A 14,890-nucleotide genomic window follows, 5' to 3' on the forward strand; every position below is an offset into this window, starting at 1 on the left:
ACAAACAGCCCCATCAAAAAGTGGGCAAAGGATATGAACAGTCACTTCTCAAAAGAAGACATTTATGCAGCCAAGAAATGTATGAAAAAAAGCTCATCCTCACTGGTCATTAGAGAAATGCAAATCAAAACCACAATGAGAGACCATCTCATGCCGGTTAGAATGGCAATCATTAAAAAGTCAGGGAACAACAGATGCTGGAGAGGATGTGGAGAAATAGGTATGCTTTTACACGGTAGGTGGGAGTGTAAACTAGTTCAACCATTGTGGAAGACAGTGTGGCGATTCCTCAAGGATCCAGAACCAGCAATACCATTATTGTTTATATACCCAAAGGATTATAAATCATTCTACTATAAAGACACATGCACACGTATGTTTATTGCAGCATGATTCACAACAGCAAAAGCTTGGAACCAACCCAAATGCCCATCAATGATAGCCTGGATAAAGGAAATGTGGCAAATATACGCCATGGAATACTATGCAGTCATAAAAAAATGATGAGTTCCCGTCCTTTGCAGGGACATGGATGAAGCTAGAAACCATCATACTCAGCAAACTAACACAGGAACAGAAAACCAAACACCGCATGTTCTCACTCATAAGTGGGAGCTGAACAATGAGAATACATGGACACAGAGAGGGGATCATCACACACCAGGGCCTGTTGGGGGGTGTGGGGCTAGGGTATGGATAGCATTAGGAGAAATACCTAATGTAGATGATGGGTTGATGGGTGCAGCAAACCACCTTGGCATGTATATACCTATGTAACGAACCTGCACTTTCTGCACATGTATCCCAGAACGTAAAGTATGAAAAAAAAAAAAGATGCAATAACCTATTTGGGAGCATGAGAGAGGCTGCTAATATGAAAATCTCTATTTTCTTAGTGCTAATGTCCTAAAATGCCAAATTGTACAAACAGTTATAGTTTACTTCACCACACATATTCGCACATTAATATTTTTCTAACATTGACTTCCATAAAAATTGAAACTTTTTTTTTGAGGAGTTGCACTCTTGTTGCCCAGACTGGAATGCAATGATGCGATCTCAGCTCACTGCAATCTCTGACTCCCGGGTTCAAGCGATTTTCCTGTCTCAGCCTCCTGAGTAGCTGGGATTACAGGCATGTACCACCATGCCCGGTTAATTTTCTATTTTTAGTACAGACAGGGTCTCACCATGTTGGTCTGGCTGGTCTCGAACTCCTGTCCTCAGGTAATCCACCCACCTCAGCCTCCCAAAGTTCTGGGATTACAGATATGAGATGAGCCACCACGCCCAGCTAAAACATTTTTAATTATTAAAAACCATATGTATTTTTTAAAGTACATTTTACTTCATGTCATTTGTATTTATATTCACCCCAAACTGTAAGCACAGAACATCTATAGTTCTTCTGAAATATCTTTTAACTCTGTTAAAGAATGATGTTTGAATAAGTGGGATGACGTAAAAGGCAAAGATCTTGTTTTCACTTCACTGAAAAGCTAATGCAGATAACAGAAACCCTATCCTAAAGCTAGTGGATGAAATTTCTACTGTTATTCAGCACTTACTATTCAGACAGTAATGACATTTGGGGGCATCTTAACCTAAACAAGTACTTAGCATTACATCTCACCTGGGTCAACAGTCAAGGGTATCAGAGTTAAACTGTGTTACTGTAAATTAATGGAAAATGTAACTGCACTTTGCTGAAAGATTAATGTCCAATAAAGGCTGCACAATCAAAAAAAAAAAGATTTAAAAATGTTATAGAAGCCAGCCGGGCACGGTGGCTCACGCCTGTAATCCTAGCACTTTGGGAGGCCAAGGCAGGTGATCCCAGCACTTTGGGAGGCCAAGGCAGGTGGATCACGAGGTCAGGAGATCGAGACCATCCTAATACGATGAAACCCCATCTCTACTAAACAAAATACAAAAAATTAGCCAGGCGTGGTGGTGGGTGCCTGTAGTCCCAGCACTTTGGGAGGCCAAGGCAGGTGGATCACGAGGTCAGGAGATCGAGACCATCCTAACATGATGAAACCCCGTCTCTATTAAACAAAATACAAAAAATGAGCGGGGCGTGGTGGCGGGCGCCTGTAGTCCCAGCTACTCGAGAGGCTGAGGCAGGAGAATGGCACAAACTCAGGAGGCGGAGCTTGCAGTGAGCCGAGATCACGCCACAGCACTCCAGCCTGGGTGACAGACCGAGACTCCATCTCAAAAAAAAAAAAAAAAAAAAAGTTACGGAAGCCAAGAAACTACTAATGGTCAAACCTAAAATAATCTAGGAATCAAAAATTACCAATGGTCAAACCTAAAATAATCTAGGAATAAAATAAATACAAATAATATTGTGGTTTTAATTTACATTTCTCTAGTGGATGGAACTGGAGGCCACTATCTTTAGCAAACCAACGCAGGAAAAGAAACAAAATACTCCATGTTCTCACTTATAAGTGGAAGCTAAATAATGAGAACACATGGACAGAAAGAGAGGAACAACAGACACTGGAGCCTACTTGAGGGAGGAGGCTGAGATGAGGAAGAGATTCAGAAGACAAAAATGTTGAGGCTATGCTTAGTACCTGAGTGGCAAAATAATGTGTACATCAAACCTCCAAATTATGAGTTTCCCTATATAAAAAACCTGCACATGTACTCCTGAATGTAAAATAAAAGTTAAAATATTTAAAATACTGCTACTAATGGATTACATCTTAAATAATAAAATAAGTATCCATAAGTCCATACTGATATAAACACATAGTTGAGTGAATAAACAAATGAATGAATGAGAGAAGAGATTAGCTATTCCTTACAGAAGAGCTTCAGTTAATAAAGAAATAGGAAATTTTTTTTTTTTTTTTTTTTTGAGACATAGTCTCACTCTGTCGCCCAGGCTGGGTGCAGTGGAGCGATCTCGGCTCACTGCAAGCCCCGCCTCCCGGGTTCACGCCATTCTCCTGCCTCAACCTCCCGAGTAGCTGGGACTATAGGCACCCGCCACCACGTCCCGCTAATTTTTTTTTTTTTTTTTTAGTAGAGATGGGGTTTCACCACATTAGCCAGGATGGTCGTGATCTCCTGACCTCGTGATCTGCCCGCCTTGGCCTCCCAGAGTGCTGGGATTACAGGCGTGAGCCACTGCACCCAGCTTCCAGGAAATTCTTTTATAGAAAATTAATCACTACAACACCAAAGTAGTGATTGTTGTAGGCAAGATCTTTAGATGAATACTAAATTTAGCAGGTGACTTTAAATCGGCTATTATAAATCTGTCCAAAGAACTAGAGAAAATCACATCTAAAGTATTAAAGAAATGTATGAGAATAACATCTCATCAAGTAGTATATCAGTAAACAGATATAAAAAGAAACCAAATAGAAATTCTAAAGTTGAAAAATATAAGAACTGAAATTAAAAATAAACTGAAGAAGTTCAACAGCAGATATAAGCAGGCAGAAGAAAGAATTCGTGAACTGGAAGGTAGGAAAATTGTGATTACCCAGTCTAAGGAACAGAAAGATAACAGAGTAAAGAAAAATGTACAAAACTCCAGAGACCTGTGAACACCATCAAGCATACCAAAATATACATAATGGAAGTCTGAGAAAAAGTAGAGAGTGAAAGAGGCATAAAGAATATTTGAAAAAATAATGGCTGAAAACTTCCAAAAATCGATCAACATTAATATATACATCCAAGAATCTCAATGAATTCCACATAAGATAAACTCAAAGAGAAGCACATCAAGACATCATAATTAAACTGTCAAAAGACAAACATAAAGAGAGAATCTTGAATGCAGAAAGAGAAAAATGACTGATTGTATATGAAAGATTCTCAGTAAGATTAACAACTGATTTCTCACCCAATACTATGGATGAGAATGGGATAACTACCATATTCAAAATGCTGAAAGAAAAAACATATGAACCAAACATTTTATATCCAGCAAAACTTACAAATGAAAGAGAAATAAAAACATGTCCAGGTAAACAAGAACTGATAAAATTTTTTTACTATATCTGCCTGACAAGAAATACTAAAAAGAGACTTTAGGCTGAAATGAAACAATACTAACTGTAATTTGAAGACCATGAAAAAATAAAGAACACTGGTAAAGGTAACTGCATGAGGAAATATAAAAGATGAAAGAAGTATATTTTTTGTTTGTAGCTCTGTGTTTCATCCTACCTGATTTAAAAGACAAATGCATAAAATAATTATAAATCTGCATTGATGAGAAAATAATGCATAAATAAAATATTGGTATGATAAAATCATAGAGGATGGGGAAGAGAATGGAAATATATGGAATCAACAATTTTGTATACTATTGAAATTAAATAGAAATGAAACTGAACTAGACTGTAATAATTTAATTGTAATCAGCAGAGTGACCCAGAAGAAAATAACTCAGAATAAATAATAAATAAAATGACAAAGGCATTAAAAAGTTATACTAGGGGCCAGGCGTGGTGGCTAATGCTTGTAATCCCAACACTTTGGGAGGCTGAGGCGGACGGATCACTTGAGGTCAGGAGTTAGAGACCAGCCTGGCCAACATGGCAAAACCGCATCTCTACTAAAAAATACAAAAATTAGCCAGGCATGGTGGCACACCTGCAATCCCAGCTACTCAGAAGGCTGAGGCAGGAGAATTGCTTGAACTGAGGAGGCGGAGGTAGCAGTGAGCCAAGATCGTGCCACTGTACCCCAGCCTGGGCGAGGTATACTAGAAAAACATCTATTTAACACAAAAAAAGCAGTGTTGGAAGAATAGATAAAATGAAAAGTAAGACATATAGAAATCCAAAGAAAAATAGCAGTAAATACCAACTTGTAAATTACCAAATTAATTGTACCTGGATCAAACACCCTAATTAGAAGACAATATTGGTGGAATGGAATTTTTAAAAAGATACAACTATATGTGATCTACAGAAGACACAATTTAGATTAAAAGATATAAATAGGTTGGAAGTAATAGGATGGGAAATGATACTAGGCATACAGTACTCAAAAGAGAGATGTTTTATTTTGTCTGATATTTATAACAGACAAAATAGACTTAAGACAAAAATTGTTAGTATAGGTAATGAAGGGCATTGTATAATGATAAAACGGTCAATCAGAAAAATGTAGCAATTATGAAAATATATCACACTTAACTTTAAAGCCCCCAAATATAATATGTAAAACAAAAAATGATTAAATTGAAGGGAGAAACAGACAATTCCACAATAATAGTTGGAAATTTAAATTTAGTCACTGGTTAACTTAAGAAATTTGCAGAGCCTCAAAATATTGCCTCCAAATTATTTACTAATTGCCAGAAGTTTTAAAAATTATTTAATACTCCTCACAAGAAGTGGAGTTTAATTCTAGTCTCATTGAGCGTCGGCCAAAGTTAGTCACTGAATTTCAAATAACATATTATGAAAAGGGGGAAAAAAAACCTACCAAACTTTAAAGTGGAGAAACCACCTCAACAAAAGTGATCAACATTAATATCACCAATAAGTTATGCTGACATCGTATAATCCCTGATATTATGCAATGAGAAAGACACATCACTTCTGTGATACTCTTATAAAAAATCTGTAACTCCGCTCTAGTCATGAGAAAACCATCAAACGACTTGAAATCAAGAGACATTATAAAAAACAAGTAATGAATACTCCTTAATAGTGTCAAGGTCATAAAAGACTTTAAAGCTTAAAAAGCTGTCACTGATTGGAGGAGACTAAGGCAACATGAAGAATAAATGAAATGTAGTACTGACTCAAGTCTTGAATCTAAAACATAAAAGGACATAAGTGCAAAAACTGGGAAAAGGTGAATAAGAACAATGATGAAGTACTTACATTATCAGATTCTAAAATATAGTATGAAGCTACATTAGTCAAGACAGAATGCCATTATCATAAGCATAGAAAGATAGAGCATTAAAACAGAAAAGAGTACAGAAATAAAAACACATATATGGTTCATTGATTTTTGTAAAAAGCACTAATAAAATTCAGTGATTAAATGAAAGATTTTTCAAATGGTCCTAGAATAACTAAATATCTCTATTGAAAAACAAACTATGTTGTTATCCATGTATCTATTGACTGATCTACCTATTTATCTGGACACATACCTGACACCATAAACAAAAATTAACTGAAAGTGGATCCAAACATAAATGTGAAAGTTAAAGCCATAACGTTCCTATAACACAAATAGAAGATTATCTTTGCACCTTTGGATTATGAAACAAATCTTAAAATGCCAAAAAAAACCCACACTGGACTTGATCACATTTAAAACATTTGCTCATTGAATTACATGATTACAAAAATAAATAGGCAACACACAGACAAGGAGAAAACATTTACTCTCTCTTCCTCTCTCTATATATAATTTGTATGTATGTATGTACATATACATATACATATATCTGACAAAGAATGTGATGTCAACAAAATGAAAGAGTAGGCAGTTCTAGGCTCTCATCCCTCATAGAAACATAGAACAAGTGGATACTTTTGGAACCAGTTTTTTCAGAATCTGAAAATCTGTCAAAATTTACAATAACCAAATGAACTCTGAAGAAAGAAAAAAAACCTCTTCAAAACAGTAGGAAGTAATGTGATGATTTTACTTACTCTTTTCCCACCCACTTCCTGGCACAATAGTAGTCTTGGTTCAGAAGCAAGGACAGCTTGCATTCCCAGTGTGGCACTCTTTCCCTGGTTCCAAAGTAAGAAGAGTAGAATTATTTCATATGGTTGTTCTAACTTGTCTGGGCACTACGTGGATGACTGACACAAGGCTTTCATCTTAGTTTTACCTAAGTCAGACTCAGGCCAGAAAAAGAACAAGCATTGCTTAAAAACACTGAAAGTCATACAATACTCACATGTCTGAAGCAAAAGACTGTAATAGAAACAAACAGTAGATTGCTAAGGCAAAAATCTGGGAAGAGCTTTTTTACTTCCTACAGTATTAAGCTGACAAATTTATGAAGAATAATTATGAGTCTCTATTATTGGATGCACATTGTATAAGTTATAATTTGTGACAACATAAAGGGTGGAAAATGGAGCTGTATAGGAGCAGAGATTTTTTATGTTATTGAAGTTATGTGGGCATCAAATCAACTAAATTATTATAAATTTAGGATGTCACATATAGTCCCCATATTAAACAAAAAGAAAATGTCTAAAAATCTGTATACAAAAATATAAGAAGAAAATCAGTTCATAACAAAAAAGCAACTCTCAACATTAAAGAAAGCATTAAGGGAGGAAAAGAGGGACAAAAAATTTCTAAGATATACTTAAACAGCAAAATGGCAGAGGTAAATCTTTCCTTATCAGTCATTACTTTAAATATAAATGGAATGAACTCTCCAATCAAAAGACATTGCTTGGCAGAATGAATTTTTTAAAATGTGATCCAACTATGTGCTGTCTATAAGGGATTCGCTTTAGATATAAAAGACACAAATAGGTTGAAGCAAAAAAAAAGGAAAAAGATTTTCCTTGCAAATCTACAGCCACTGTAACAATATCAAAGTAGGCATTAAATCAAAAAAACAAAAAAAGACAAGAAATGTCAACACTTATTAGTAAATGGATAATTCATCAAGGAGATATCAAAATTATAAAAATAAATATACTAACAACAGATACCCAAGATATATGAAGCACAGTTTCACAGAATTGAAGTGAGCAATAGACAGTCACACAATAATAGTTGGAGATTTCAATTGAAAACATTCAAAAATGGATAGAGCATGTAGGAATAAGGTCAACAGAAAATAGAGGATTTGAACAACACTACAAACAAACTAGACTTGACAGACTTATAACACCTCACCCAACAACAGGAGAATACATAATCTTTTCAAGTGCACATAGAACATTCTCTAGGATAGTACACATTAGGCTACTAAACAATTCTCAACAAATTTTGAAAGATTAAAATAATACAAAGTGTCTTTTCTAATTACAATGGAATGATGCTGTAAATAAATGACAGAAGAAAAACTGAAAAGTTAAGTCAGTGTGTTATATATTCAAGATACTGTCTTTTGCTCTATGTAATTTATCTCAATAAAATTATATATATGTATATAATTTGCTATGTTGGTACTATGAAATCATCAACTTAGAAACCCTCTTGCTTGTGTAACATAATGAAGATTAATATCAACTTCTATGAAATGAGCTCTCTCTCTGTCACCTGAATTAACAGCACATATGTACCCCTGTGACCCTTTAAATAACATTTATCACATTCTTTTTACCATGTTATACAGAGTTTTATACCCATCTTTTGCCTCTGCTATTGCTTTAAAGGCAACTTTTTGTCTCTGCTATTGATTTGAAGGCCACAAGAGAACATATGAAAGACCATGTGTTATTCATCTTGGTTTCCCAGCACGGCACCCAGAAAAACATCTTGCACATTTTGTCAGAGGATCCTGGGGTTTATTTCATAAATAAATGAATGATTAAATAAACAAGTACTAATCAAAGTAATCATAGCAGAAACCCTGATTTATGAGAAGCGCTAATGTCACTTCCTTTTGCAGTTATCTAGATGTCTTTAAAAATGAACCTAAATCTTTTATGGTATGAACAGTCAACAAGAGAATGAAGGATGCATGTGGAAAATTTGTGGAGAGAAAACATGGATTCTTTACATTTTCAAAAGTCCTGAATATAGGTCATACAGTTAAAAGTAAACCCAGGGCTAAGCATGGTTGCTCACACCTGTAATACCAACACTTTGGGAGGCTGAGGCAGATGGATTGCCTTGAGCTCGAGTTCGAGACCAGCCAGGGCAACATGGCGAAACCTCATCTTTATAAAATATCAAAAATTAGCTGGGCATGGTAGCTTGTGCCTGTACTCCCAGCTACTCAGGAGGCTGAGGTGGGAGGATTGCTTGATCTTGGGAGGTCGAGGCTGCTGTGAGCCATGATCGCCCACTGCACTTCAACCTGGGTGACAGAGCAGGACACTGTTTAAAAAAAAAAAAGAAATCCATACTTAGAATTAATTAGTTCAGTGAAACAGCCAATTTACAGATAGCAAACTTTTTTCTATCTTTAAAGAAAATATTTTGTCCAAACAATAGACAATGTACACGTTTCACACTTCATTCACTTGTTTGAGCCTATTTAGATACAGACTAAAATGGAGAAAAAGTATGATCATTTTACACCTATACTTACTTATTTAGCCCTTATTCTTGTGTTTCTTTTTAAACTGACTCTTCAAATCTTGTCCATTCCCATACATTAACTCTCTGATTTTTGCAGATAACTCATAATCCTGGAGGCCTTTGATTACTAGTCAGTTTCCTTACAAAATTAATCAGCTACAATGTTAATTCCCCCTCACAATGCACCTTAATATTCATTTCTAAAATTATTAACTTAAAAATTTGTCTGAATTACTCCTGTAATCTTCTAGCCAGGATTCTTTGCTCTAGTCTCTGACATTTTTGCCATATGACTTCAGAATATACAGTGGAATTCTGAAGCTATGTAGGCTTGAATGTTCATTTTGACTTCATCTATCTCACTTTCGTATCCTCAATCTATAAGAGTCAGAACTAGGGTCAAATCTTGCTCTGAGTGGCACATTGTGGGATATCCCCAAATTACTGTGAGGCAATATAAAGCCTAAGGGCCAGGGATGTAAGAATGATGATGGCTGTCTTCCTTTCTCCTTTAGGATGTATGCTCTAAGGCAGTAGTGATTTTGTCTAGATAGTTCGCTGTTCTATCTCCCAGCCCCAACCATCATCAATGGGAACAATATAATGCATGGTTCAGGACTTAGGGCCTAGTGGGAGAACAGGAACTAGGAAGCAATAATATTTATCTATGTTGTTGTTATCATTGTCTAAGAAAGGAAGATTTTTGTTTGATCTGCTATGTCCCAAACACTTGAAACAATGGCAGGATTAGAGCTAGCCTCCTCTGAGTGTCAGAATGTGGGATAATCATCGTAAGACAACATAAGGCCTGTGTCTGGCCTAAACGTCAGGGGTGGGTGGCGGGTATATGCCTCCCATTAACAAGAAAGCAAGCTCTGTGAGAACTGAGATTTTTGTCATTTTAATTGAAACCTCAGGGCCTCAGTTAGGGCCATGCCTCTCTGAGTATCAGGTGTGGTAAAGTGCCTGAAACAGTAACTAGCATTCTAAGGTCAGTCCTATTGGTTGTGTTGTTGCAATCTGTTTTTCAACTGGAGAAACACAGATCCTTACAACAAAACACAAAATAAACTCCACATGGTTTAAAGTTCATCATTCCTAGGGAAATTTTTTAAAAAACACATAAAAATCAGTACTATTATCAGTTATAGTGATAATTTGTAGTAAAAACATAAAATATGGGCAAGAATCACACCCAATTAATTACAGTGTCTGCCTATTCAAAGAATGGAAGTGGGATGGTACTGGGAAAGATATTTATTATCTGTAATTTTCTGACTGTTTAATAATATATATCTCTATCTATATTAAATAGGCCAAAATGTTGACACATTAATTTTGGGTGGAGGTGAGAAAATTTTTGTCATATCTTTCATACTTTCCTATATTTTGATTTAATTTTGATAAATAAAATACAAAGATAATTGAAAATACCATTATAGCTGATTATTTTATTACAATGTTTGCAGAATTAGATCTAGGTGACATAACATATACAAAAGCATAAAGCATCTGAATAGTACAGTCAACAAGCAACAACCAGTACAATCAGCAATAATAGAGACAACTTTTAACTTTGTATGTCACAGAGAATGTATATACCTTTTTAATAAAAAGCCTGAATAAACCAATAACTATTAAAGAAATCACAAAGCTGATTAAAAATCTACCATTAAAAGTGTCATCAGGATTAGATTGTTTTACACTTTGTCCTAGCTAACTTTTAACAAACAAATAATTCTAATGCTATTTAAATTATTCCAGACCACAGGAAAAAAATTGAAAACTCACATATTCATATTTCTTTAAAGCTAGCACAACTTCAATAACAAAACTTGATAAAGATAGCATCAGAAGGACAAAATACAATTTTACTTTGGAATGAAAATGTAATAATTCTAAATTAAATACTGGTAAATAAAATCCAGTCATGTAGCAAATCATTATTTCACAATGACCAAGTAGTATTTGTTCCAGAAATACAAGTTTGGTTCCACATCAAATACCTACCATTCTAATTCATTACATCAACAAATTAAAGAGAAAAAAAATCATACAATTTTATCAATAGATGCTGAAAAGGCATTTTATAAAATTCAGGAACCACTTGTAGCAATAACACTATAAAACAGGAATAGCAGAAACTCTTAAACATGTTAATGACTACCTACTAATAACCAAAAGTAAATGTCATACTAATAGGGAATACTATTCCCTATTAATATTTTGCATTCTTACTTCCATGAAAATTAAGAACAAGACAGTCACGTCTGTCATCACTATTCAACATTGTTTTGAAAAATCCAGCTAATGTGACAGTAATCAGTATAAACATTAAGAGGAAATAAAATGATCTATATGTTCAGGTGAAATAATTTCATATCTAGAAAACCCAAAATATTATATTCTTAAAAATCTACTGTAATTTCAATGATTAAATAGGCTCATTAGACAGAAGATAAAAATACAAAAATCTATAAGTTGTCTATATTGTCAAAAATAGCTAATTACAAATGAGAAGAAAGAAAGCAATTCACAATGTCAAAATATGAAATAAAACTGTAAAAATACTTAGAAATAAATTCAATTAGCTATGATATACTTACGTGAAGAATATTCCAATAACAAGACCAAAAGATTTCAATGATGTACGAAGACTCTTGAGTGCTAAGATTTAATATTATTACAGAACCCTCTAAACAAAAATGCAGGATTTTAATTGTGATGTCAGCCATCATAATTAGAATTTTATTAAAATTCTGCATTTCATTTTTTCACATGAAAAAATGAATGTCTAGGACAGATTATATAAAAAAAAAAACTAATGAAGTGGGACCTGCTTTATCGGATTCTAAAACTTACGATGAAGCCACTATAATTAAATCATGATATTGGCTCAGAAATTTGAAAATGGGTAATATTTTAAATAAATGTCACAATCAGGTATCCAATGTGAACAAAATGTTATAGTTGGATCCCCATCTTACACCATATACAAAAATAAATTTCAGATGGATCAAACATTTAAACATTAAAAATAATAAAGTTATTAGAAGAAAATGTAGGTGAATATTTGTATGACTTTGGGTGGGGGCATCCATGTGATAAAAAAAAGGAAACCAAAATCTATAAAAGAGATAAGGGTCTACCTAAAAAGTTTAAAAATTTTAAAGGAAAATATATCATCAATAAAGTCAAGATGAAAACATCATAACACATTAGAGCTACAAATGATTAATATGCACTATGTAGTAAGAATTTCTACAAATTTATAATGAAAAACACCAATAGATACATGAGCAAAGGGTAAGAACAGGCAAATCAGAGAAAAATCCAAACAGAAACAAGGACTGCAACAACAACAAACCTCTTTGAACTCAGACAAAAGGCAATTAAACTAACAAGCAATACAATGCAATTTTAAGCCTTTCATATTTTCAAGCATTAAAGAGTGCTGGAGAGGACGCTGGAATGGGCGCTTTCATTTTGGATAGTAATCTTGTAATATTTCTGAAACATATGCCTACATAGTATTTCTGTGAATCCAACCTATAGAAATAAAAGCACCAGTATGTATTACAGCAGTGTTATTTTGAAAAAAAAAAAAGGAAATAAAAGACGATCAATAACGAAATGGTTGAATGCCGTTTTGGTACATCAACAAGTACTGTGTATTCAGCTGTTAGACTAAGGGAGGGAGGGGGAGAGCAAGAGTGCAAGAGAGTAAGAGTGAGGGCCAGAGAGAGCCAGAGAGAGCAAGAAAGACTGAAGCTACTGATAAGAAGAGATATCATCTACATGTCAAGTGAGAAAAGCATGTGGCTTGCCATTTTTACAGAAACTACTAGAACATACTTTCTGCATGAAGATGGGGAAAATAGGTGGAAGGATGTACTTCGCATCCTCAACGCTTGTTTCCTGGGAAGAAACAAGGTAAGGAAAGGAAGGGGTAAGGACGGGGTGTGGGTTTACACCATTAATTTTTCTTAATCTATTTTTGCATTGTTCCAATGGTTGCAAACACTTTTTAATTTTCTATTAGCACCCAATTTAACTGTTAAGTTACAGAAAAGGCAATATCAAAAGCAGCAAAGTACACTTGAGGCAAAATTGTGAAACTAGTCAAGGTAAGATTTGTTGGCACTATAAAATTTATCCACTTTCCCGAATTTCTGACACCTAAACTGTTCTCTGCGTTCACAACTACGAGAACACAAAATAATTTACATCTAACAGTTCCACAACTTCTGTAAAGAGCACAAAAAATTTAAGGAGTTTTCACCAAACCATAGACATAAATGTGAATATCATCATCAAACTTAATGAAGTAGACAGATGGCTTCGCCACCACTTGATGTATAAAAATGCCAGTTCTCTTGGACCCGTCATCTTTGGCATGCTCCACCTGCTTGCCCACGAGACTGTCGACCACCTCTCCAGGCTCCTGTTCTGCTGTAGGGAAATAGTAGTTGGAATCTGGAATAATGCGTAAGTCACCATCTTTGTAGTCATCAAGCAGCGTGTACATATAGAGAACAGGATCTTTCTCGTAGGTGATGTAAAACCAAGTATCCATCACAGGAGCTCGCGCCAGGACCATACCCTTCCATTCATCCTTGGTACCATGTTCTCCTTCAAACACATGCTCCACTGCCTTGCCAATCAGGGAATCTGCCAGTCGTGAATCGATACGAGGAGTTGGCACTCTCTCAGGAAGGATCTCTAGCGCTAAAACTCTCTTATCGCGGTGCAGTTCTAGTCCATACACACTATCTTTGCCATCATATTTAATGATGTAAAGAGTGGGCTTCACGGAAACCTGCTCGAGCACAGTACCCTTCCACTGCTCCACTGGCTCGTTGCCTTCCTTCCAGCCGTGTTGAATGCGGCAGCCCACGATGTTCCTACGAGTGAGGAAAGTGGGCTTGCGCCGTTGCTTCCTGTGGGTGTGCCTTTTCTTCATCAGGTATGCGGACACGCCATCTACCCCCATTGGAGGCACGGTTGGAGGAGACATAGCTCAGGGATTAAGAGGGCTTGGAGAAAGCTGCTGCCCTGGTCGATTAAACTGACAAAAAGTCAACACTGTGCAATATGATATATATATTTTTTGCGATCTCAAAGACCTGGTCTGTGCTCCCTTCTCCAAGTGCAAGGCTCTCACCAAGGTTTTTGGCAGAAACGCTCGAACTCTAACCGTGAGCACTGGGACAGCGTGTGCCTCTCCACAGTGCTTTCCTCTCTCGCCCTAGAAGGGTTACTGCAGCAGTGGCGGCTGACGTAGAGATGGCGGGCTCGCGAGTGCTGTTCGTGCCTTGCGTCCGCCCCAACCCCGACCCCAAGTCCCCGAATCGGCCACTTAGCTGTTGTGGATGCTGGTGCGGCTGCGGCACGGCGGCGGAGGAGACGACGGGGACGAAAGGCAAGGAGTAAGAGGGATGGCTGCAGCGGCAAAGGCGCAGGCGGCGGCAAGTCTCTGGGGAGTACGCGCGGCCTGGGTTTCGCAGCGCGAGCTGGCTTGGCTTCACTCTGGCGACCGGGTCTTTGCGGCCCAGGGAGCCCGCCCCCTCTGAGCCCGCCTGAGCCTTGGCCCCGCCCCCAGCCATCCCGCCTTCCGCTCTGCGGGCGGCAGCCGGGCTGGTCAGCGCGCGTGCCCGTGTTCAGT

General features: G+C 36.5%; 2 protein-coding genes across 3 annotated transcripts in view; both read right to left on the reverse strand.

The window, feature by feature from the left end:
- LOC129024102 (uncharacterized) overlaps nt 1–6,895 on the reverse strand; it is a 37,673-nt gene extending 30,778 nt beyond the window's left edge. For both annotated transcript variants that reach the window (XR_010125489.1, XM_063660568.1), the window contains exon 1: nt 6,657–6,895. The gene's annotated coding sequence lies outside the window, so the exon portion shown is untranslated. The remainder of the gene's footprint in view (nt 1–6,656) is intronic.
- A 3,761-nt stretch (nt 6,896–10,656) lies between these two features.
- SPIN4 (spindlin family member 4) lies at nt 10,657–14,426 on the reverse strand. Its single transcript, XM_054471605.2, has one exon. The coding sequence runs from the start codon at nt 14,240–14,242 to the stop codon at nt 13,493–13,495; it is 750 nt and encodes a 249-aa protein (XP_054327580.1). The 5' UTR covers nt 14,243–14,426; the 3' UTR covers nt 10,657–13,492.
- Nucleotides 14,427–14,890: the final 464 nt, after the last annotated feature.

Source organism: Pongo pygmaeus, chromosome X (genome assembly GCF_028885625.2).
Source record: "Pongo pygmaeus isolate AG05252 chromosome X, NHGRI_mPonPyg2-v2.0_pri, whole genome shotgun sequence".
Lineage (NCBI taxonomy): Eukaryota > Metazoa > Chordata > Mammalia > Primates > Hominidae > Pongo > Pongo pygmaeus.

What these genes read in the sequence shown, in the direction of transcription:
- SPIN4 (XM_054471605.2), bottom strand. Translation starts at nt 14,242, where the DNA reads ATGTCTCCTCCAACCGTGCCTCCAATGGGGGTAGATGGCGTGTCCGCA.